The 20,942-nt window shown below is 47.8% G+C and overlaps 1 protein-coding gene across 1 annotated transcript in view; it reads left to right on the forward strand.

Annotated features, from left to right (window-relative positions):
* The window catches only part of LOC117058310 (very long-chain acyl-CoA synthetase-like), a 32,051-nt gene extending 11,426 nt beyond the window's left edge, over positions 1–20,625 (forward strand). Inside the window, exons 4-10 of the mRNA XM_033169405.1 lie at positions 341–465; positions 2,747–2,941; positions 9,257–9,347; positions 11,117–11,315; positions 13,308–13,405; positions 18,530–18,660; positions 19,542–20,625. Coding sequence (XP_033025296.1) covers positions 341–465; positions 2,747–2,941; positions 9,257–9,347; positions 11,117–11,315; positions 13,308–13,405; positions 18,530–18,660; positions 19,542–19,718 — 1,016 coding nt within the window. The 3' untranslated portion in view covers positions 19,719–20,625. The remainder of the gene's footprint in view (positions 1–340; positions 466–2,746; positions 2,942–9,256; positions 9,348–11,116; positions 11,316–13,307; positions 13,406–18,529; positions 18,661–19,541) is intronic.
* The last annotated feature ends 317 nt before the right edge of the window (positions 20,626–20,942 follow it).

Raw genomic sequence — 20,942 nt, forward strand, 5'->3', positions numbered from 1 at the left:
CACCCTCTTGTCTGGCACTCAGGTATCAGGATGCCAGAGATTATCACTCAGGCAGGGGGCTGCTGAGTAGCTGGAGGGGCAACCCCCCCTTTTGTTCCTGAGACAAAGAAATACTTGGTCAGTTGGGAGTCAAAAATGGAGTGAGGCCTGTCTTCCTGTGCTGTTTTTCAGACATGTGGCCTTATTTGTTTTGGTACATTAATAACAATTATTATATATAAATAAAATACCTTAAAATTCTTACAACAGCAGCACAACGGTCTTGTAAAACTTTTGCAGGTCCAAACAGTAATGAAGGCGGAATCACTTTCTTTCTTTCTCCCCCCTTCTCCCCAAACAGGATGCACAATTGCCTTGAGGTCTAAGTTTTCTGTTTCCCATTTCTGGGATGACTGTAGGCGATACCGTGTCACTGTGATCCAGTATGTTGGAGAAATGATGCGCTACCTCTGTAATGCACCAAAGGTAACTGAGAGAGAGCTTGGTGAGGAGGGAGAATGTTGCCAAGAAGTGAAATGGGTTCTCCTGTTCAGTACTGAATCCCTTACAGCAGGCGGGTGCATGCCCACCTGCCGTACACCTGATGCTGCAGAAAGCAAGGGAGTTCAATGCTTCTTGGTTTGGATGTGTCAGTCAGTTCCCATGCTTAGTTTTTGGTGAGCCAAAACCCTGCAGAAAGGGTCAGTTGTTGTGATACTTGTGCATTGAACTCCAAGGCTATTGAGACCAAAAGGTTTCATGGACCTCTGGGTATAGGGCGGTATATAAATAATAATAATGATGATGATGATGATGTAGGGTGATTGTAATTTAAAATATGTTGATTTTGGACTCTGCTGTACAGCTGTAAATATAACATTTAAGTGCATTTTAAGTGAATTATACAAATATGATGCCAGATGACGATGGTGAGCTTATGGCAACTCTATATATATATAAATGTAAAAGGTGGATGTTTGTGACCGATCGCCTTTCTCCATAACCGCTTGACCGATTCCGTTGAAATTTGGACACAATGTTCCATGGCCATATGGGAATGTTTGTACGTGCTTACATTGTACAGATAGCACACCTTTCACAGGTAAAAACGTGATTTTATGCAAAAAAATATAGCGCCCTCCAGTGGACGACAAAGACCACAGGCGTCATCTCATTTTACCACCACCCCCTACCCGCCCCACCCCCCTCCTCCTACATCACCACCCCTCCGCTCCCTGGCACCGAGTTGAGCAAGTCAGAGCCCGGAGCAGAATTTTACCGTCCCTGGCCCAGTTCCTTCTCCTCCTCCACCTGCTTGGCCCGGCCTGACCTGAAGAGCAGGTGGCTCAGGTGGCAGCAGTGCCAGCTTCTCCTTTCCACATTTCCCTGGATTGTGCTGACGGTGGCCCGGCCCGGGGAGCTTGGCCGCTTCCACTCAGCTCCAAGCTGGGCCCTCCCCTCCCCTCCGCTCCCGCCCCCCCTCCCCCGGCATTTGCAATCACCATCAACAAATCTCAGAGGGCCAATCTTTAAAATTCTGCAGTTTGCATCTAGAGACAGATTGTTTCTCACATGGACAATTGTTATGTTGCATGTTCTAGAGTCGGAAAACCAGAAAACCTATATATCTTCACAAACAATGGCACACACACACAAAAATAGTCTACCCTCAAGTATTAATGATATTGTACAACTTCAAAACATCACCTTCTCTTTCTTTTCTTTTCAATTTAACACACTAAGCCACAGCAACGTGTGGCCGGGTCAGCTAGTTTAATATTTTTTTGAAAACTTTTTTTTTAAAAAAGCATTTTCGCAGCATTTTTAATATGTGTCTAGATTCCACCTGTGTTTTACTGTGTCTTGTGTTTCAAATTGTTGTGAGTTGCCCCGAAATCATGTGTGACGAGGTTGTGTGATGTAAATCAAATAATCTGAATAAGATAGGATAGACTGGAGTGGGATAGGGAAGCTCTTTAAGTTCCCGCAAGGTACAGCTTGGACTCACCCACTTTTGCTTGACCCATATTTTGATCATATTGTGCACCAATTAATTTCTGCAGGCTCGATGGAGAGATTTTGTTGTTGTTCTGCAGCCGTGCCTTGCCAAAAAAATAAATAAATAAAATCCAATCTTATCTGGTGAATTGAAGCTCGGATAAACAAAATATCTCTTCAGATTTTCTGCACATCTAATGAAATTCAGGGGGGAGGATCAGATTTTTGCAAGGCACAACCATGGATCAGTGAGGAAAGCTCTTGGACCCGGGGCAATTAATCGGTACACAATATGATCAAACTACAGCTCAATCGAAAGTGTGGGTGAGCCTTTTGTCCTATTCTCTACAAGTTTGCAGCCTCTCGGTTGCATCTTCTGAACCAGCTGAAGTTTCTGAACAGTCTTCCTAGGCAGTCCCACGTTGCAGCAATCTAGTCAGAAACTTGCAGGGCATGACAAGTCGTTCTTTTTGTGAAAGTTCTTTAGTGCAACCACTTGGAGCGATTCCTACTCATCACCAGCGAAATGGCTATTCATACAGCTTACAGTGGTGCCCCGCTAGACGAATGCCTCGCTAGACGAAAAACTCGCTAGACGAAGGCATTCGTCTAGCGGGAGGCTGCCCCGCTAGACGAAAAAGTCTATGGGGCTGCCTCGCAAGACGAAAAACCCGCTAGACGAAAAAACTCGCAGAACGAATTATTTTCGTCTAGCGGGGCACCACTGTATTTTGAACCGCAATGATCACCTCAATGTGTTTCCTTGCAGACAGACAGCGACCGAGACCACTGCGTGCAACTGGCAATAGGCAACGGCATGCGTGTGGAGGTCTGGAAGGAGTTCCTGCGTCGATTCAGACCCATCCAAATCCACGAATTCTACGGCGCCACGGAGGGGAATGTCGGATTTATTAACTACATCGGGAAGGTTGGAGCCATGGGAAAGACAAACTTCCTCCACAAGGTAATGAGGGCTAAGCAGGGATTTCCAGGATGTGTTGATCACGAATGTCTAAATAAATAATGTCTTATCTTCTCCTTTGGCGATCACTCGTAGCCAATTTAGGATTGTCTTCCGTAAACACGGCTTTAACAATGAGTCCATAAGTGACTGTGGAGGCAAATTCTGGACCCACGCGTCCTTCCACAGTGTTGGGTTGGGTTTTTGGAAGATGCCTGTGCGTGAATTTGTTTTATGTGTGTAGATCAGTCTTTGCAGTAGGGCTCTGTTCCGATGGCATGAGTAGCCATCCGCCTTCACAGCCGTTGTAACATACCGCTTGTTCTGCCTGTTCTGCCATTGAGGACTTCTTGGGTCATTCTTTGTCTCACTTGCTGGATCATCACCTGGTTGTGGTGAGTGGGCTTGCACGTCCCTATGACCCTTGTGAGCGAAGCCGTCAGGAATCTCGTACTCCCAGCAGGGTCACCCAAGGCGGTAAGGTCAAAGGGAAGGCGCTAAACAAAGAATATCTTATAGAGTTCTAAGGTCCCAGTTAAACATCCCCAAACAGTCCACTCTAATTGCACACCTCATCTTCTTAAAGCTGCTTTCAATTCTCTCTTCAAAAGCCTCCTTTTCTGTGTAGACTTTGGCACTATACTTCAGTCTAGGAATAACCAAAGTGCCTTTCTCCAGATATTGGACTGGATTCCTGACTAGGGCTGAGCGATACCTGGTTTTCAACATTGTTATATATCACGAGCTAAACATATAACGATATACTGATATATCACAATGTCTGAAATAAGGATGGAACTATGTAGAGGCATTTGCTTCACGGTTTTGCCTGCTCTTGTGATTCGCTGCCTCCTGCATGAGGTGGGTAGAGCTGAGATAGCAGAGTTAACAGGGGCTGTAGGAATCAAGAGAAGCATTGGCTGGCTTCACTGTTTTGCCCACATATGTGATTTTTGCATAGCACACACACACGATTTTTGTGGGGTTTTTTTGGGGGGGGGTTATTGGGTTGCTGTTTTTATTTTTATTAGGCATTTTGTTGTTTTATAACTTGATTTTATTCTGTGAATCGCCCTGAGACCCCCGGGTGTAGGGTGGTACATACATTCAATAAATAATAACAATATATTGTCAGGTCAAAAATTACAAAGCCAATATCACAATATGGACTTCAAACCAGTTTTGGACAATATATTGATATATGGCCTGGCCCTATTCCTGACCATTGGTAATGACAGCTGTGGAGGCCCCCCAGTTTGGCTACCCCTGCCTTATTCCCCCTTTCCTACTGAAACTAAACCTAAGCAAATGTAGCGAAAACAAGTGTGTGTTCTTCCTGATTATCCGGCCTCCATCTCCTTCCCCTCCCTCCCTTAACTCCCCTGTGTCAAATTTGAGATGGTTATCCCCTGTAGAGAGGGACCCATCTTCTTGTACTCCAGAAAAGTCTTTAGGATATATGGTTCATTTAAACATATACACAACCTGCGCCTACGATGGAGGGGCTCAAGGCATTAATACCCCAAGAAGGTCTTGCTTCTCCAATGGCTACAGGTTTGGATTCCAGCAGAAATCAAGCATGGCTCTGTCTCACAGCTGCCCAGCTGCTTCTAGTTCACACACACCTCAACTTGGGATTTTTATCTTTCTAACTAACGACTAGTTGAGGGAGAGCAATCCACCCATTTTTTTCTCTCTCTCTGGCACAGAGCCACTTCCTTTGTTACCTCAACAGCCCATATTTAGGTTGCCATTACCAGGAAACTTGCCTGGCTATTCCAGCACTTGAGTCCTTGATAGATCCAGGAATTAGAAGGGACTCAGGCATACAGCCTGCCTTGGCAATTCACAACAATAGCAATTTGTGACAGCCACAGGAGTCTTCCATCAAAATAAAGCTGGAAGATATGTAATGGCTGAGACGCTATGTGCATTTGGCATGGCTGACTTGTGAGCACAATGATACGGAGCGGGATAATTTGGCAGCTGCCTAGGCATGGCTGGCACACAATGTCCCTCAATCTATGCAAAGAAGAACCATTTTATTTGCCTCTTTTCTCAGGGCAGGTGTGATTGCGGAAAACAAGCATGCAAAGTCATGAGTGGACGAGTCTTTCCATGTTTCCAAGGCACCGTGAGAGCAGCTGTAGCGTTCTCCCCATAAGTGCGGCAAATCAGAGTTGGCGACCTTTCAGATAACAGGGCGGGGAAGATCTGATGTGCTGTGCGAAGACCACATGAAAGTTTGGTGCCTTGTTTGGAAGCGGGTTGTTATCATTAAGCAGCTGCTTATCCAAAGTTCTCCTCCTCATTGACATATATTATATGCTCTAAAACCCAAAGATTCTGTGGAACAAGGTTAACAAGGTTCCAGAAATAGACTGGAAAGAGAAGTTGCTGAATTGCAACTTATTACCAAACTTAAAACCATGGAGAGACCTGGTCTGAATAGAGACATTGGATTCTTATCTCATTATACATGATAGCCATCTCACCCCTTGCTTTTTCCTGTAAGACCAATTGCAGTCGTTAACAGTCGTCAACAGGTTTACCACACCTATCAGCCAATCACCCATTCCCACCACCCTTCTGAGTAATACACCTCCCCACCCTCTCACTATATATAGGGTGACTTCTGTTTCAGTGTATCTGAAGAAGTGTGCATGCACACGAAAGCTCATACCAATAACAAATTTAGTTGGTCTCTAAGGTGCTACTGGAAGGAATTTTTATTTTTATTTTGTTAAGGTTAACCCTACTTAGTGCTTTTTTCAGGGGGTACTCAAGGATACACAGTACCAGCACCTCTCGGTTTGTTTGTATTTTGTTGAAAAGTATGGCACCTATGTAACAATTTCATGTTGAGTACCGGCACCCATTTTTCTAGGGGGGGAAGTACTGTTTGATGGATGAGGGTGGTGCTGTGGTCTAAACCACTGAGCCTCTTGGGCATGCCAATCAGAAGGTTGGCGGTTTGAATCCCCGCAACGGAGTAAGCTCCCGTTGCTCTGTCACAGCTCCTGCCAACCTAGCAGTTCAAAAGCATGCCAGTGGTGCAAGTGGATAAATACTGGTAGGTACCGCTGTGGCGGGAAGGTAAATGGCGTTTCCATGCGCTCTGGTTTCCGTCATGTTGTTCCATTGTGCCAGAAGCGGTTTAGTCCTGCTGGCCACATGACCCGGAAAGCTGTCTGTGGGCAAACACCAGCTCCCTCGGCCTGAAAACGAGATGAGTGCCGCAACACCAGTCGCCTTTGACTGGTCTTAACCGTCCAGGGGTCCTTTACCATTTTCTTACCTTTACTGTTTGCTGGGATCCTGGCACTGTTGGTGCCTTCTAAGTCTTAATCGCCTTTTGGCTGGGGATGAGAGACTTTCTTCTGTTCTGTTCTAGTTCAAGGGTGGGAAAGCTCCAGCCTCGGCCTCCTCGTGTGGTTTTTCCTGCCTGGAGTGTCCTGTACTGTACTATGATAATGCCTGCTGTTTTCATGGATGGAGGATGGAGAGATATGGGTATTTTTTTTAATGGGGGGTGGGGGACTGCTTCTAGAAACCTTTGACCTTTGCCTGGCTGGAATGCAGCCTCGTGTGCAAAGGTAAGAGTCCCACGAGGTATTCTGAGATTAGGGCTTTTGTCCTTTGAAGAGTTTTGCAGTAAACAAGAAGCCTGGAGGTGAAGCTGTTCCTGGCATGTCTGACACAGGGATGGGGGAAAAACTTCACCCCTTGCCATGTCTGCTTCAGATGCAGGGCTTAAGTCACAGGAGTCCTGTGAGAGACAGAGAGGAAAATAAGCATTGAGCTGAACTTGGCCCTGCATCATGATGTTACTAAATCATGTTTTGGCACCTGGGACTTCTAAGTGCATTTTTTTTTTTTGATCAAGCACATTTCACAATAAAGCATTTCAAAGTGTGCCAGAAAATATTTCTAATTAATATATGAATTTAGCAACAGGAAAACGCCAGCCAATTCAATATGGATGGATGGGGGGGGGGGGAGAGAGATAATGCAAGACAGCTACAAAGTTAGCAAACTCCTTTCTCTATTACATTATACCATGTATTGTAAATGCTGCCATCATAATTCCCTCTATTGCTGATGTTCAGGCTGTCAGTGCCATCGCTTATGTTTCTAAAATGTCACCCCCCACATAGAAGAGGGAAGGGGTCACTAGCTTGGGGAAATGGAGCACAGTGACTGGAATCCTGAACAGGCAGCAACCCATGCTGCAACATTTTGTTGTGGATCCTACTTGTCTACACAGTCGTACCTTGGTTTTCAAACAGCTTAGTACTGGAACATTTTGGCTCCCAAACGACGCAAACCCGGAAGTGACTGTTCCGCTTTGCGAACTATTTTTGGAAGGCGAATGTCCGACGGGGCTTCCGCAGCTTCTGATTGGAGCTTCCTGCAGCCAGTCGGAAGCCGTGCCTTGGTTTCCATTCCGGAACAGATTCTGTTCAACTTCCAAGGTACGACTGTAGTAATAGTAAACTCAATTTTCTAAGTGTGGTTCCTTCTGAAGCCAAAGTGGCAGTACTCACACAAACAAGGAAGATGTATCAGCAGGTTCCCAGGAACTCCAAGGTTTGTAGAAGTACAAAAAAGAGAGAAACATTTTTTTTGGGGGGAAGAGTCCAATGAGGATTCTGCATACTCTTCGGACACAGAATTATGACAGGTTGTTTTTGAGGGTGGAGTGAGGAGAATCGTAAACCAGCAGGGAGAGGGAATGGAATGGAATGCCCTGAAAAAGGGCATGGCTGGCTGGAGTCCTAAATTTCACGTTGCAACATTTTGCTGGAGCACCTGCTCAGATAAACTAAAATCAAAGAGCAGGTTCCAAAGTCCAGGGCAATGGAATGAAAAATCTGCTGACACCCACAAGCTTTACACAACTGTGTAAAGTTAATCCATTCAGTCCTGAACTTTGAGCTATTTTCAATTGAAAACCTTACAGTGATTTATTACCTCAACTGAAAAGCAAATAAATGTGCACAAGGTGACTTAGTTTAATAATCACCCTACCCAAGAGGAACTCTGGGAACTGTAGTTCTGTGAGTGGCAGCATGCGGCTGGGTTCCTCTTAACGAATAATCCCTAGCACTCTCACCAAACTACAATTCCCAGAATTCCCAGAGGAGGGGGGGAAGCCATGATAGCTAAAGTGACGTAGGCTTGCAGAAAGACCCGAGAGCTTTCCCAGGTGGCATCTTGAGGGATGTTTTTGAGAAAAGGGCAGAAAACGCAGCTTTACCCAACACCAGCCAGAGATGTTGAGCGCATCTTTGACCAGTTTAGCAGAAGCAGTTACTCTCACTCTGGCCTCTTGGTTTCAGAAAATAATGCCAACATACCAAATTTTTCTGTGTATAACACGCCACTGTGTATAAGACACTATTTTGAGGGACTCACAATTAAGAAAATGGGGGGAGATGGCTCAGAGTTGTGGAGCTTTTTAGGGGGAGGATTGACCAGAGTTGTGGAGCTTTTTTGGGGGTGGGAAATGCAGTAAATCACTAACCCAGAAAATCGCTCGCATGGCAGAAGCCTGCAAGCGTCTGCCCTCTCGCAAACAGCAGCCGGCATTCGAGCGCCCAATTGCCACAGCGGCAGCCAATCCACAGCAGCCCTCGCTGCAGCCACCGATATCCCACCCAATTAACGCAGCACCAGCCAATCCAAAGCAGCCCTTGCCGCAGCCATCAATCACCCACCAAATCGCCACTGACAAGCTGCAGCTCGCAGCCTGCAACCAAACACCCCCTATGCAATATCCCTGTATAAGACGCACCCCGTTTTTACACCTAATTTCACAGAAAGAAAAAGTCGTCTTATACACAGAAAAGTACGGTATTTCACATCTGGCAGCCAATGTGCCCTTTTGGTTTCAGAAAGTGCATGGGTAGGTGAGTCTAAAAAGCGCAGGAAACAAACTAAGCACTCCTACCACACTACTGGGGGAAGTTGGTGTTGCTGGTCGAAGGAGCTTGTGCAGAGCTGTGCAACCCTGTCCAGAGCTGTGCAACCCTCGCTTTCCAGGGGCAGTGCTGAGGAAGGAGAGGTCACAGTCCAGGTGCCAAGGAGCTACAGCCTGGCCCTGGCCTGTGGGCCACTGGTTATCTTTGCTTGAGGTCAATGATTAGCTGTGGTTCCAGCACTGCAGGGGGTTGGACTCAATGACCCTTTGGGTCCCTTACTGTAGAGTAGTTGTATGATTCCATAAAATACTTTATGATCCTGGTGTTATAACATGCTCGCCTTGAATTTATGCCTCATCACCTCATGCTTCCCTTTCTATCTGTTCCACTTCAGAAACTGGCAAAATTCGAACTGGTCCAATATAACATTGACCAGGATGAGCCGGTGAGGGACGAGAAAGGATATTGCATCCCAGTGGCCACAGGTAATAAAATAAGTGCACATTTACACCCACACCGTATGCTTAAAGCATTCTTATGCCACTTTAAAAGCCATGGCTTGCCCCCAAAGAATCCTGGGAACTGTAGTTTTGCTACGGTGCTGAGAACTGTAGCCCTGTGTGGGGTCTCCTAACATCTCTCAGCACTCTTGACTTCAGAATTTTGGTTTCTCACTTTGGCGTGTGTGTGTGTGTGTGTGTGTGTGTTTGGGTCCAGCACCACATACAAGCACTAATTTTACATATGAATTGCCAAGTCCACAAAACTCTTAGGCGCATTACAGGAAGATTTTTTTTTTTTTAAGATTGTCTATAGAATTTATGGAATGTCTTTTTCCCATAGAGAACTCAAGGTGACTTACAAATGATTAAATATAAAATACGTGGGGCTACCTTTGAAAGTGACCCGGAAACTACAATTAATCCAGAATGCAGCAGCTAGAATGATGACTTGGAGTGGCTGCTGAGGCCATATAACACTAGTCCTGAAAGACCTACATTGGCTCCCAGTAAATTTCCAAGCACAATTCAAACAGTGGCGTAGGGAGCCGCTTTGCCGCTTGGAGTGGCAAACACGGGGGCACCCTCCTGGGGGCGGGGCGCTGCTCCCTAGCGTGTGCGTGCATGCGCGCACACGCCCTGACATCACGACTCATGCTCAACATCCAGGGTGGAATGCGCATGTGCAGACATGTGCACTCCACCCAAGATGCCAGGCGTCACCCTCCCCCAGGCTGGCACCTGGGACGCTCCGCCCCCATCGCCCCCCCTCGGTACGCCACTGAATTCAAAGTGTTGGTGCTGACCTTTAAAGCCCTAAACGGCCTCAGCCCAGTATCCCTGAAGGAGTGTCTCCACCCTTATCGCTCAGCCTGTACACTGAGGTCCTTCTTCAAGGGTCTTCTGGTGGTTCCCTTGCTGCGAGAAGTGAGGTTACAGGGAACCAGGCAGAGGGCCTTCTCGGTAGTGGCACCCGCCCTGTGGAACGCCCGCCCATCAGATGCCAAGGAAATAAACAACTACAGTGGTGCCTCGCTAGACGAAAATAATTCGTTCTGCGAGTATCTTTGTCTAGCGATTTTTTCGTCTAGTGAAGCACCAATGCAATAGCAGTTTTCGCACGACGAAATATTTTTTTTTTCATCTTGCGAGGCAGCCCCATTGACAATTTCGTCTTGCGGTGCAGCCTTCCGCTAGCGAATGCCTTTTGTCTAGCAAGTTTTTCGTCTAGCGGGGCACCACTGTACCTGACTTTTAGAAGACATCTGAAGGCAGCCCTGTTTAGGGAGTTTTTAATGTTTGATGTTTTATCGTGTTTTTAATATTCTGTTGGGAACCGCCCAGAGTGGCTTAGGAAACCCAACTAGATGGGTGGGGTATTATTATTATTATTTAAAGGGTTTTGTTCTTTTTAAGGAACTATCCAGTTTATTTTAAGACCAGTAATGTTCCAAAGGGGTAAAAGCACTTTTGTGTAAGCACTATACTTTTAAAGAACATTCGAAATGCATTCTTTCCCTAAAAGAATTCTGGGTATTGTAGTTAGTTGGGGAATGCTGGGAATGGTAGCTCTGTGAGGGGTAAACTTCAAGGGGAAGGCATTCATTCAGCTCCTGTACTCTAAAAACATTGTCCTTTATGAGTGAAATTGTTTAGACTAGTCTGGTCCAGTCAATTTCACCACTCTATTGATTTGTTATGGGGCATGGGGAAATAGGACAGAATTACCAAGGTTCTCTTCCCTTCCTTCCAAGGCGAGACAGGTTTACTGGTGGCCAAGATCACTAGCCATACCCCGTTCTCTGGCTACGCAGGAGACCAACAGAAGTCGGAGAAGAAGATTCTCCGGGATGTTTTTACCAAAGGAGACTGCTACTTCAACAGCGGCGACCTCCTGATGCAAGACCATGATGGCTTTCTGTATTTTCAGGACCGGGTAGGAGACACTTTCCGGTGAGTCCCACCTCTCCAGGTGGGGTGGGATCTGCTGCCTTGGCCTCGGGGAGTTGAGGTTGCAGCTTCAGATGATATGCACCGCATTTTTCCGTGTATAAGACGCCCCCTTTTTGGGGTGACTCCAAATTAAGAAAACACCCCTCAGCACTACCCATGTATAAGATGAGCCCCAATTTTAAACCTAATTTTTTGGTTAAAAAACCCTTGTCTTATACACAGAAAAATACGGTATATCTGTTGTTGGCATTATGGCAGGTATAGCATATAACACAGTGCAAATCTATGCAAGGTATATTTAGAAGCAGGCGGAGTACTGCAATATCTCGGGGACAGGCCCATGACACAAGCCTGCATGAAATTTGCATTTGCTCATTTATATTTATAGATGCAAATTTCTGCTTGGCTGCAGTCTCACTGCCCCTTTGCTTTGCAACATATCTGGCAGCCCACAAAGCAAATGGTTGAGGGGGAAACAACAGGCAACCTGGCTGTCGGTGCAAAAAGACCCACAATTTGAATCTCAGGGTTTGTCCTTGCCTCCGTTTGCCCTGCTTCTGCCCCCTTCCACCCCTTGCAGAAACTCGATCTTTAGCACCAAATGGCAACTGGGTTTTCCGCGCATTGCTGTTTGTTCCAGTTCATCACTAAAGAGTGGGTTTTCCAGGGGGAAATGACAGGGGAAAGGCAAAATCAGTCGAACCCATGCCCAGAAAGCATGGCACAAGTGGAAAAACTGCTGAGCCCTGTGCTTTCTAGTGGAAGTGTGGACGAGCCCTTAGCAAACACCTTGGGGAGAAAGATGACAGAAACACATGTACTGTAAATGTCCTTATTCTGTGCAGAGATCATTCATATTGTGATGTTGAAAGGAGGCGTGAAAACAAGCAATGTGCCAGGACGTTTCTGGTTTTGATCTGCAACGAACACTGCCAGATAGTTGCTGAGACCCACACCTCATGTGAAAGCCCCATTGCCAATCCTGGTAGCCTCCTTGGTGGGGTAGGAGAGCTGAAAAGAATGCCAATATATTTCACATCTGGCAACCAATGCACCCCTTTGGTTTCAGATAGTACCCTGTTTCTCCTAAAATAAGACATAGCCATAAAATAAGCCATAGCAGGATTTCTATGCATTTGTGAAATATAAGCCGTTCCCCAAAAATAAGCCATACCCCGAAAATAAGCCATAGTGACGTGGTACCTCCCATTAAAACAGCCTGGGGAGGCGTGGCTATGCAGCGTACCGATGCGACACAGTTAAAATAAGACATCCCCTGAAAATAAGCCATACTGTGTTTTTTTGAGCAAAAAAATATATAAGATGGTGTCTTATTTTAGGAGAAACACGGTAGACAAATCTAAAACACCCGGGACACAAATTTTCATGGCCCTCTAGCAGCTATGGTGGCTCAGTTACCAGAAGTAATGTATTTAGTGTTAGCAAAATACACATCAGGAGACTTAGTTTGGTCAGAATCGAGTATAAACTTCCAGAGTGAACATTAAATGAATTACTTCTGGTAAATGAGCCACCACAGCCACGAAAGGGCTGTGTAAATTTGGGTCCCGGCTTTTTAGTCTCGTCTGCCCATGTCATATCTGAAACCAATTGGTTGATGGGTGTGAATTCCCACCCCCACCCCCCAGCTCCCATACCCCACTACTTGGTCCTATTCTTCCTCCTTCTAGCTGTTGCAGCTTGCTCTCTTGCCGACTCTGAGTTAGCAGTAGGTGTAGGAAGAAGCAGGAATGTGTGCATGATTTGGTTTATTCTGCTGTTTTATTCTGGGGCTTAAATGGACAGACATTGAGGGCCGACTCTGTGCCACACCTTCCTGTTGCCCTCCACAGATTTAAAGATTACGGCACAATATTGTACACAAAGCACTTTGAACACTCAAGAGCAGGAAAGAAATGCTATGGTAGTTGCTCTTAACATAATAGGCATGTTCTTCTGCCCCAAATGGTTACGGTTCACTTCTCTCTGCAGCTGGAAAGGGGAGAATGTGGCCACCACAGAGGTTGAGACGACCTTGGCGATGCTGGAGTCGGTTCAGGAAGCCAGTGTCTATGGAGTGCCAGTGCCAGGTGGGTCCTGAAGTGCCATTCTTAAATGCAACTTTGGGCAGCCAGAGTTAGCATCTGTGGCATCAAGAGATCTGCTTCACAGCAGCAGGCTAAGGGAAGAGGTATTAAGGATAGTCCATTGTACCTGCCATCTTTGTACACTGGTCGTCTACGGCGCCATTTCCAGTCACGGTTTGAAGCGCCCGTCAGTCCCACAGTCTATAGAGCACAAGGTGGATTGGACCACTCCGTCTAAACCAGAGGTGGGGAACCTGTGCCTCTTCGAATGTCGCTGTACTGCAGCTCCCATCTGCCCCAGAAGGTATGGCCAGCAGCTTGCTCCTGCTCCCCTTCCACTGAAAAAATGTCCTCCTCCCACAGTGCTTCCACACTGGGCATTCATTGTGGAATAGCCACACTTTGTTCACTCTCCTGATGGTGGATCTGCAGAACACGCTGAACAGAGATTTAGAATCGCAGAGTTGGAAGCGACCCCAGTGGTCATCTAGTCCAAACCTCTGCAATGCAGGAATCACAGTTAGATCCGTTAGGTCAACAGTGTTTATTTCGAAATGCTGCTTTATTTTTATATGCAAGACAGTGAATTTAATGTGCAGCACTTTCACATCGATAGATTGCATCAGCTTGTAACATGAACAGAAAACAGGGCCGTCTCGTCATAGATGCTGGGCGGCGCGGCGCGGCAGGGCACTGGGCCCCCCAGGGGCGCCCCCGCGAGCCCACCGGCATACGGGGCGCCCTCTCCCCAACACGCCCCCATGGGCGGGCGGACGGGCGCTCGCGTGCCAGCGGGCGAGCTGCAAGCCGGCTGCCCTCCGGAGCCCCAGCTGGAGCACTGGAAAGGGCGCGCAAAGCCCCGCGCCGCTCCAGCGCCACGCCCCTCATCCTCCGCTTGCCCACCCCCCCTCCCGAGGGGCAGCCAGCGTGGGAGGGAGGCGGGCGGAGAGGCGGCACGCCGGGGGCACCGAGGGATCGTTGCGCCACGGCGGCCGATCCCTTTAAGACGGCCCTGACAGAAAACCTGCCCTGGCCACAAACTATACCACTTCTTCCTCCTTTTCCTAATGGCCCTTCTCCCTTTCTATTAGTCCCACATTAATACCATCAGTGGCGCAAAGAGTGCAAGAGAAACTGGAAGGCAGGTCTCTGGTGACGTGTGAAATGCATTTTGCTAGCTAAGATGTGTTTTGCTAGCTACATTGGGAAGGATTGCTGGAAAAAGCACACATCTGGCAACCAATGTGCCCCTTTGGTTTCAGATAGGACATGGGTAGACAAATCTAAAAAGCCCGCAACACAAAATTCTGACCAAACTATGCCTCCTAGGGCAAAATATAGATCAGAAGGCTTAGTCTGTGTCAGAATCAAGTCTACGCTTCCAGAGTTACCAGTAACACAAAATACATTGCTTCTGCCAAATGAGCCACCATAGCCACTAGAGGGCCATGAACATTTGTGTCCCAGGCTTTTTAGATTCATCTACCCCTGTAATGCAGATGGTGGTTTGGTTAAACCACAGAGCCTAGGGCTTGCTGATCAGAAGGTCGGCGGTTCGAAAACCCTGCGACGGGGTGAGCTCCCATTGCTTGGTCCAGGACCGTCTTAAGGAGATCGGCCGCTGTGGCGCAACGATCCCTCCGGCGCCCCCGGCGTACCGCCTCTCCGCCGCTTCCCTCTCACGCTTGCCGCCCCTCGGGGGGGTGAGCGGGGGATGAGGGGCATGGCGCTGGAGGGTCGCAAGGGGCGGCGGCTTTCTTTCTCCCCTCCGCCTCCCACTTTTTACCTCGCAACACAAAAGGCCTGCCCCCTTCCCTGCTGCCTGCATTTAGATAGAGGGAAGAACGGAGGGCGGGAGGGTGGCTTTTTTCTCTGCGGGCACGCAGTGAGAGGAAAGGTGGGTGGGAGAGATGGGATCCTGAGCCTCTCCCACCCAGCGCCGCAGCCTGAGGGTTTATGGCTTCACCCGCCGGGAAAGGAGGGAGCAGCAGCAGCGCCCCAGCCATCGTGCCTGCTGCAACCGAGCTATGCTGAGACCCGTTGAATGCGGCGATGAGCAGCTCCAAGCGGAGGGATCCCGACGGCGACCCAGCCATTCATCGTTGAAGCGGACCTGCCCGGCACCTCCTGCGCTGCTCTGCATCTTCTGGGCAGACGGGCCATAGGGGAGAGGGGAGCTCCTCCTTGCCTGGCTGCATTCACCTTGCCAGGGTAAAGGGGGCGGGGGGAGGCCGCCGGCAGGGCCGCGCGGCTCCCTCCCGCTCGCTGCGCTCGAAGACGGGGCTGGGCGGCCGGCTCGCAGCTCACCGGGGAGCAGCATGGGCGGCAGCGGCTGTGCCGCCAGCGCACGAGCGCCCACCCGCCCGTGGGGTCGGGTTGGGGAGGGGGCGCCCGGTATGCCGGCGGGCTTGCGGGGGCGCCCCTGGGGGCCCAGCGCCCTGGCGCGGCGTGCCACCAGCCCCAATGGACGAGACGGCCCTGGCTTGGTCCCTGCTCCTGCCAACCTACCAGTTTGAAAGCATGGCAAAGTGCAAGTAGATAAATAGGTACCGCTCCAGTGGGAAGGTAAACGGCGTTTCCGTGTGCTGCTCTGGTTCGCCAGGAGCGGCTTTGTCATGCTGGCCACATGACCTGGAAACTGTATGCCGGCTCCCTCAGCCATTAACGCGAGATGAGCGCCGCAACCCCAGAGTCAGACACGACTGGACCTAATGGTCAGGGGTCCCTTTACCTTTACCCCTGTCATTGCGCCACTATCTCTGGCAGATATGCTAGCACAAATATTTGAGATCAAGATGCCAGTTAGGTTAATCTTTCTCTCTAGTTCACACACTGCCTTGTGCTACAGGCAGACATATATTCAAATGTAACCCTTTTATCTATTCTGAGTTCTACTGTGGACAATGAAAATGTTTGTGGGAGCAAAAATCCATTCACCTCCCAGGGTGCAAGATGGACTGACCATTTCCCCTCTAATGTAGAGAATGTGGTTATTTGTGACATAGCTAAAAGCCAGAAAGACCAGAACCAACTTCTTTGCTATTTACAACATGATCCCTACTTTGTTGCCAACAAGCCATTTTTACTGTCCCACCAGCAAGCCCAGGCCAGTGGCTATTTACAAGCCTATTTAATTAATTATTTCATGGCATGTATATTGTGCTTTAAAAAAAAATCTTTTCTAAGCGGTGTATGTAAAGATCAGCCATACAAAGAACAATGAAAAATTCATCATAAAACCGAACATGAATCCCAAGCCTACGATGCAAACCACAACTTCCAGCCTCCCTATAAATGCAATAAAAGAAAAGTAGCCCAGAAAGCAGGTGTGTAAGCTAGCTTCTGAAATAGCAGAAGGAGATGATAGTAATAAAAATTTCACAACTACAAAATCTATATGCATAAGGGAGGGTGGAAACATGTGAAGAAGGAAACTCATTCGGCAAGAAAAAGAATGAGCCATACTGTGTTCTCCGTATAGTCTAGGAGTAGGTCAAGGAACAATTTTCACAGAATACAATTTCCCCAAAGCGACATTAACGTGTTTTATTATTTACTGCCGAAGGAGGGTCCATTTGGACATCAGGGTGCAGGACAAATGTCTGCAACTGTTGCACGTCTAGAGCAGTTAGTTGTGACAAGCGAAGCACCAGGGCACAAGCACTTTTTTAAATGTGATAAGTTTTATATTGCACCTCTCTGCAACATCCTCCTCTTGTTTGTTCCCTGTCCAGCTTCCATTTTTCTTTCAAATCTCAGAAAATCTGACTTAAAAACAAATAAGAAAATGCCATAGAATAGCTGTGCAGTTTCCCCCAGGTGTAGATGGCCTGAAAGACCTACATTGGCTCCCAGTACATTTCCAAGCACAATTCAAAGTGTTGGTGTTGACCTTTAAAGCCCTAAACGGCCTTGGCCCAGTATACCTGAAGGAGCGTCTCCACCCCCATCATTCTGCCCAGACACTGAGGTCCAGCGCTGAGGGCCTTCTGGCGGTTCCCTCACTGAGAGAAGTGAGGTTACAGGGAAGCAGGCAGAGGGCCTTCTTGGTAGTGGTGCCTGCCCTGTGGAACGCCCTCCCATCAGGTGTCAAGGAAATAAACAACTATCTGACATTTAGAAGACACCTGAAGGCAGCCCTGTTTAGGGAAGTTTTTTATGTGTGACATTTTAATGTATTTTTAATCTTTGTTGGAAGCCGCCCAGAGTGGCTGTGGAAACCCAGCCAGATGGGCAGGGTACAAATAATAAATTATTATTATAATGCTGCTGTTCTACCGGGTAATGGCTTGTATAGATTGTTGTAGCCATTTCCTGGCTTATGCCACTCTCCAGTGGGTGCCCAGTCCTAGAAGATATCTGTCAGGTCGGCTTAGGGTTGCTTACGAGTAAGCAGGCATGGATCCGAACTGTCTTTAAACAGTTTTATTGTGCAAAGCTATTTACAGTGCTGAGAGCTTAAAAACATGACTGTATCAGTCTCTAGCAGAATCTGGGAGTGGCCCCTTCCGGCTGGGACCCCAACATAAGAGTTTCGGTATTCAAAATTCCTGCCTCCCCTCCTTGCGTTTCACCCCTCTGTGCACTTGGGGTGACGGAAATGGCGTGTCTCCCTGCTCACCCGCTGAGCGAGGGGGGTGCAGGGTCTCTCCAACATCCCCAGAGCCTCTGCAACCAAGCCTCTGAGCTGCATGCCCCTCCCCACTAGAGACATCGCTGCTTCCTTTGCTGGAAGAGGAGGTGCTGCTGGTCAGGTGGGGCCGGGGCTCTCTGTAGCATCCCGAGAGCCCTGAGCTGGGGACAAAGATCAAACAGCAAAGCACTCACCAGCAGGGACAGGGTTGCAGATGGAGCACAGTCCAAACAAACCAAGGTCAAGCATGGAGAGTCAGCCAAAGTCCAAGGTATAAACCAAACGCAACATCAGGCAACAATCAAAGGTTAATAGCGCAGCGAGTTCAGGCAAGATGCAGGAACTAGAATCAGGAGCCAGAGACCTATGCTTTCCAGCAACTGAAAGGCTCAGGAGACTCTTCACTCATGAACTGTGTGTTAGAGTGAAGAGTCTCTTGAGCAGAGGTGCATTTAGGGGACCCTTAAAACATTCCTCTTTTTCGTTTGTTCCAGGACACGAAGGAAAGATTGGGATGGCATCCATATGCCTGAAGAATGGGCTGCCTTTTGATGGAAAGGAGGTGTATGCCCATGCTAAGGACTGCTTGCCAAACTATGCTATACCTCGCTTCATTCGCATCCGGGTAAGAAGCTGCTCTGTTGCATCACTCTTTAGTCTGTATTATTAATGTCGTTAGGTGTCAGGAGTGAGCCATCAGTAAATCAACACGGAGTATTTGAAGTGAACTCTTTGGTACAAAAAACTGGATCTGAGCAGGAGTGCCAGGCCTAATGAGCACATCAACTCTTCTTCAATAGGTCTTGCCTCTATGAGGCAATTGCGGAGAATGAAGGTCCCCCACCTTCCTTCACCTCCTCTTCCAGCAAGCAATATGAGACTGTGCCTGCACGCCTGTCTCTGCTCCTCCCACTTCATGCCTTCCTGGTTCTGAGATACCAGTGGGGAAAGGAACAGGTCGCAGCAGGAGGGGGAGACACCTGTGCTTCTTCACCAGCCTGTCTCATCTCTGCTTCTTGGCCTCCCTCCTCTCCTGCTTCTGCCTCTGATTCCGGACTTCTCTCTGCCACTGCCTCTTCCTGCTCACTAAACCCTGTTACCTGTTAGCTCTCAAGAAGTGGGAGAGTTAGGAGGCAGCTAGAGCGTTGCTAGGCAATCAGCAGATCAGCAGAGGACTGAGACTGTGTCAAGTGGAAGTGGGGAGGGGGAAGACCAGTCTCTCAGTCCCCTTCTCTGACTGGAGAAGGTCAGAGGACAATGGAAGGGCAAGAGGGGAAGGGCGGGAATTTGGCATCCTCCCTGCTGTGAAAGGGGCAGAGATTCAGACTGACTAACTATCGTCAATGTGAGCAGGCGAGAAGCCGTGCTCTGGATGTGTTGTTTTTGTAAATAAATGTAACATAAAACTGCCGGGGAGTCATTGGGGCTTGCTTGCCTGCCTGAGATCATTACAGGTGGGGCGTCATTCATGCTTCTGTACTCACCCCAATGCCCTTTTTCACACAGGACATGCTGGAGACCACAGGCACTTTTAAGCAGCTCAAAAGTCAACTGGTGAAGGAAGGATTTGACCCTGTCACTATCAGGGACCCCCTCTTCTTCCTAGATGACTCGGAAAAAAGTTACGTGCCAATGACTCAGCAAATCTTCAGTGCCATTGCAGAGAAGAAACTGAAGCTGTGAATGCCTCTTTAGCTGTCCTAGTAGCACAGGAAACCCAGGAACAGCTAGAGCACTGAACACTTCGGCTTCTGTCTGGGAAGGGCATGCATGCATTTCCATGAATTCTTGAGAATCCTGCACAAGTTAGTTTGGAGGACCTTTTTTTTTTTAAAGGAGTGCCTGGTTTTTCTTTTTCCCTGTAGACTTTGTCCTTCTGTGTTCACACAATACATTTGCTCTGCAATGTATATATTGCAAACTACGTACATGAGGCTGTCACCGGGGTACTCTGCTCCCTATACACTGGAATTTCCTTCTTTTTTGGGGGCGTGTTATTACACGTTTGCATGTAGCTGTGCACACATGTGCAAATGTGGTCCAGGGATTAATGTTAACCTATCCAAGAAGCAATCTGGTGTTTGTTTTGTTTTTAAGAGAGGTGTCCTGATCTTTGCCAGTTGCCACTTTTGTGTATATTGCAAGGAGACATCTGTGTGTCATTTGCAGAGATCTTCCAGGCAATATGTTTGTGGAGCATTCAATTCGTTTTCGCAAAGTTTGTGCAGACATCGCATCAAACAATTGCTATTCTGCAGTTTCCAGTGCATTTCCCTGTCACTTCCCTTACCAAAAGTTTGGGATGTTTGTTTGTTTGTTTGTTTGTTTGAAGCAGGTTTGCTGCACAAGATAATCAAATCTGCTTTAATTGCACAACCTAAATTTGCTGGTATAGGATGTTTAAATGCTGCCACTTAAATTCAGGTGAACCAGCCTCAGAAAGCACAGTGTGATCTTCATGCTTCTAGGCTGGAACCTCATGAGGAAATATCACGTTGTCTTCTCATTAGTTTGTGTTCTCCTTTTGTATTTTTATGTTGTGAACCACCTTGTGTACTTTGGATGGATTTAATAAATAATATTAATGATATGACCAGATCATTGCACCTCTGGAACAGCAAAAGAACTAGGATCAGTGCTTCATTTCAATAGGGTTCCAGACATTGCATGGCCTTGGAATGTGGTTCAAAAGTGATGATTTTCCAGAGATGCTGGAAAATGCCTGTTAGGTTTAGCACATCTCTCACACATGACACAGCAAGCTGGCAGTTTAACTCCTTTAGCTTTATTTGGCAATTACAAGCTTACAGCATACAGAGCCTCCCACAGCTCATTCTTCACTATCAGTCAGTTGACTCAACTGGCCTCCAGCCTCTTCCAAGGCCAGATATACGCCAAGTCCACCCC

The sequence above is a fragment of the Lacerta agilis genome, chromosome 14 (assembly GCF_009819535.1).
Source record: "Lacerta agilis isolate rLacAgi1 chromosome 14, rLacAgi1.pri, whole genome shotgun sequence".
Lineage (NCBI taxonomy): Eukaryota > Metazoa > Chordata > Lepidosauria > Squamata > Lacertidae > Lacerta > Lacerta agilis.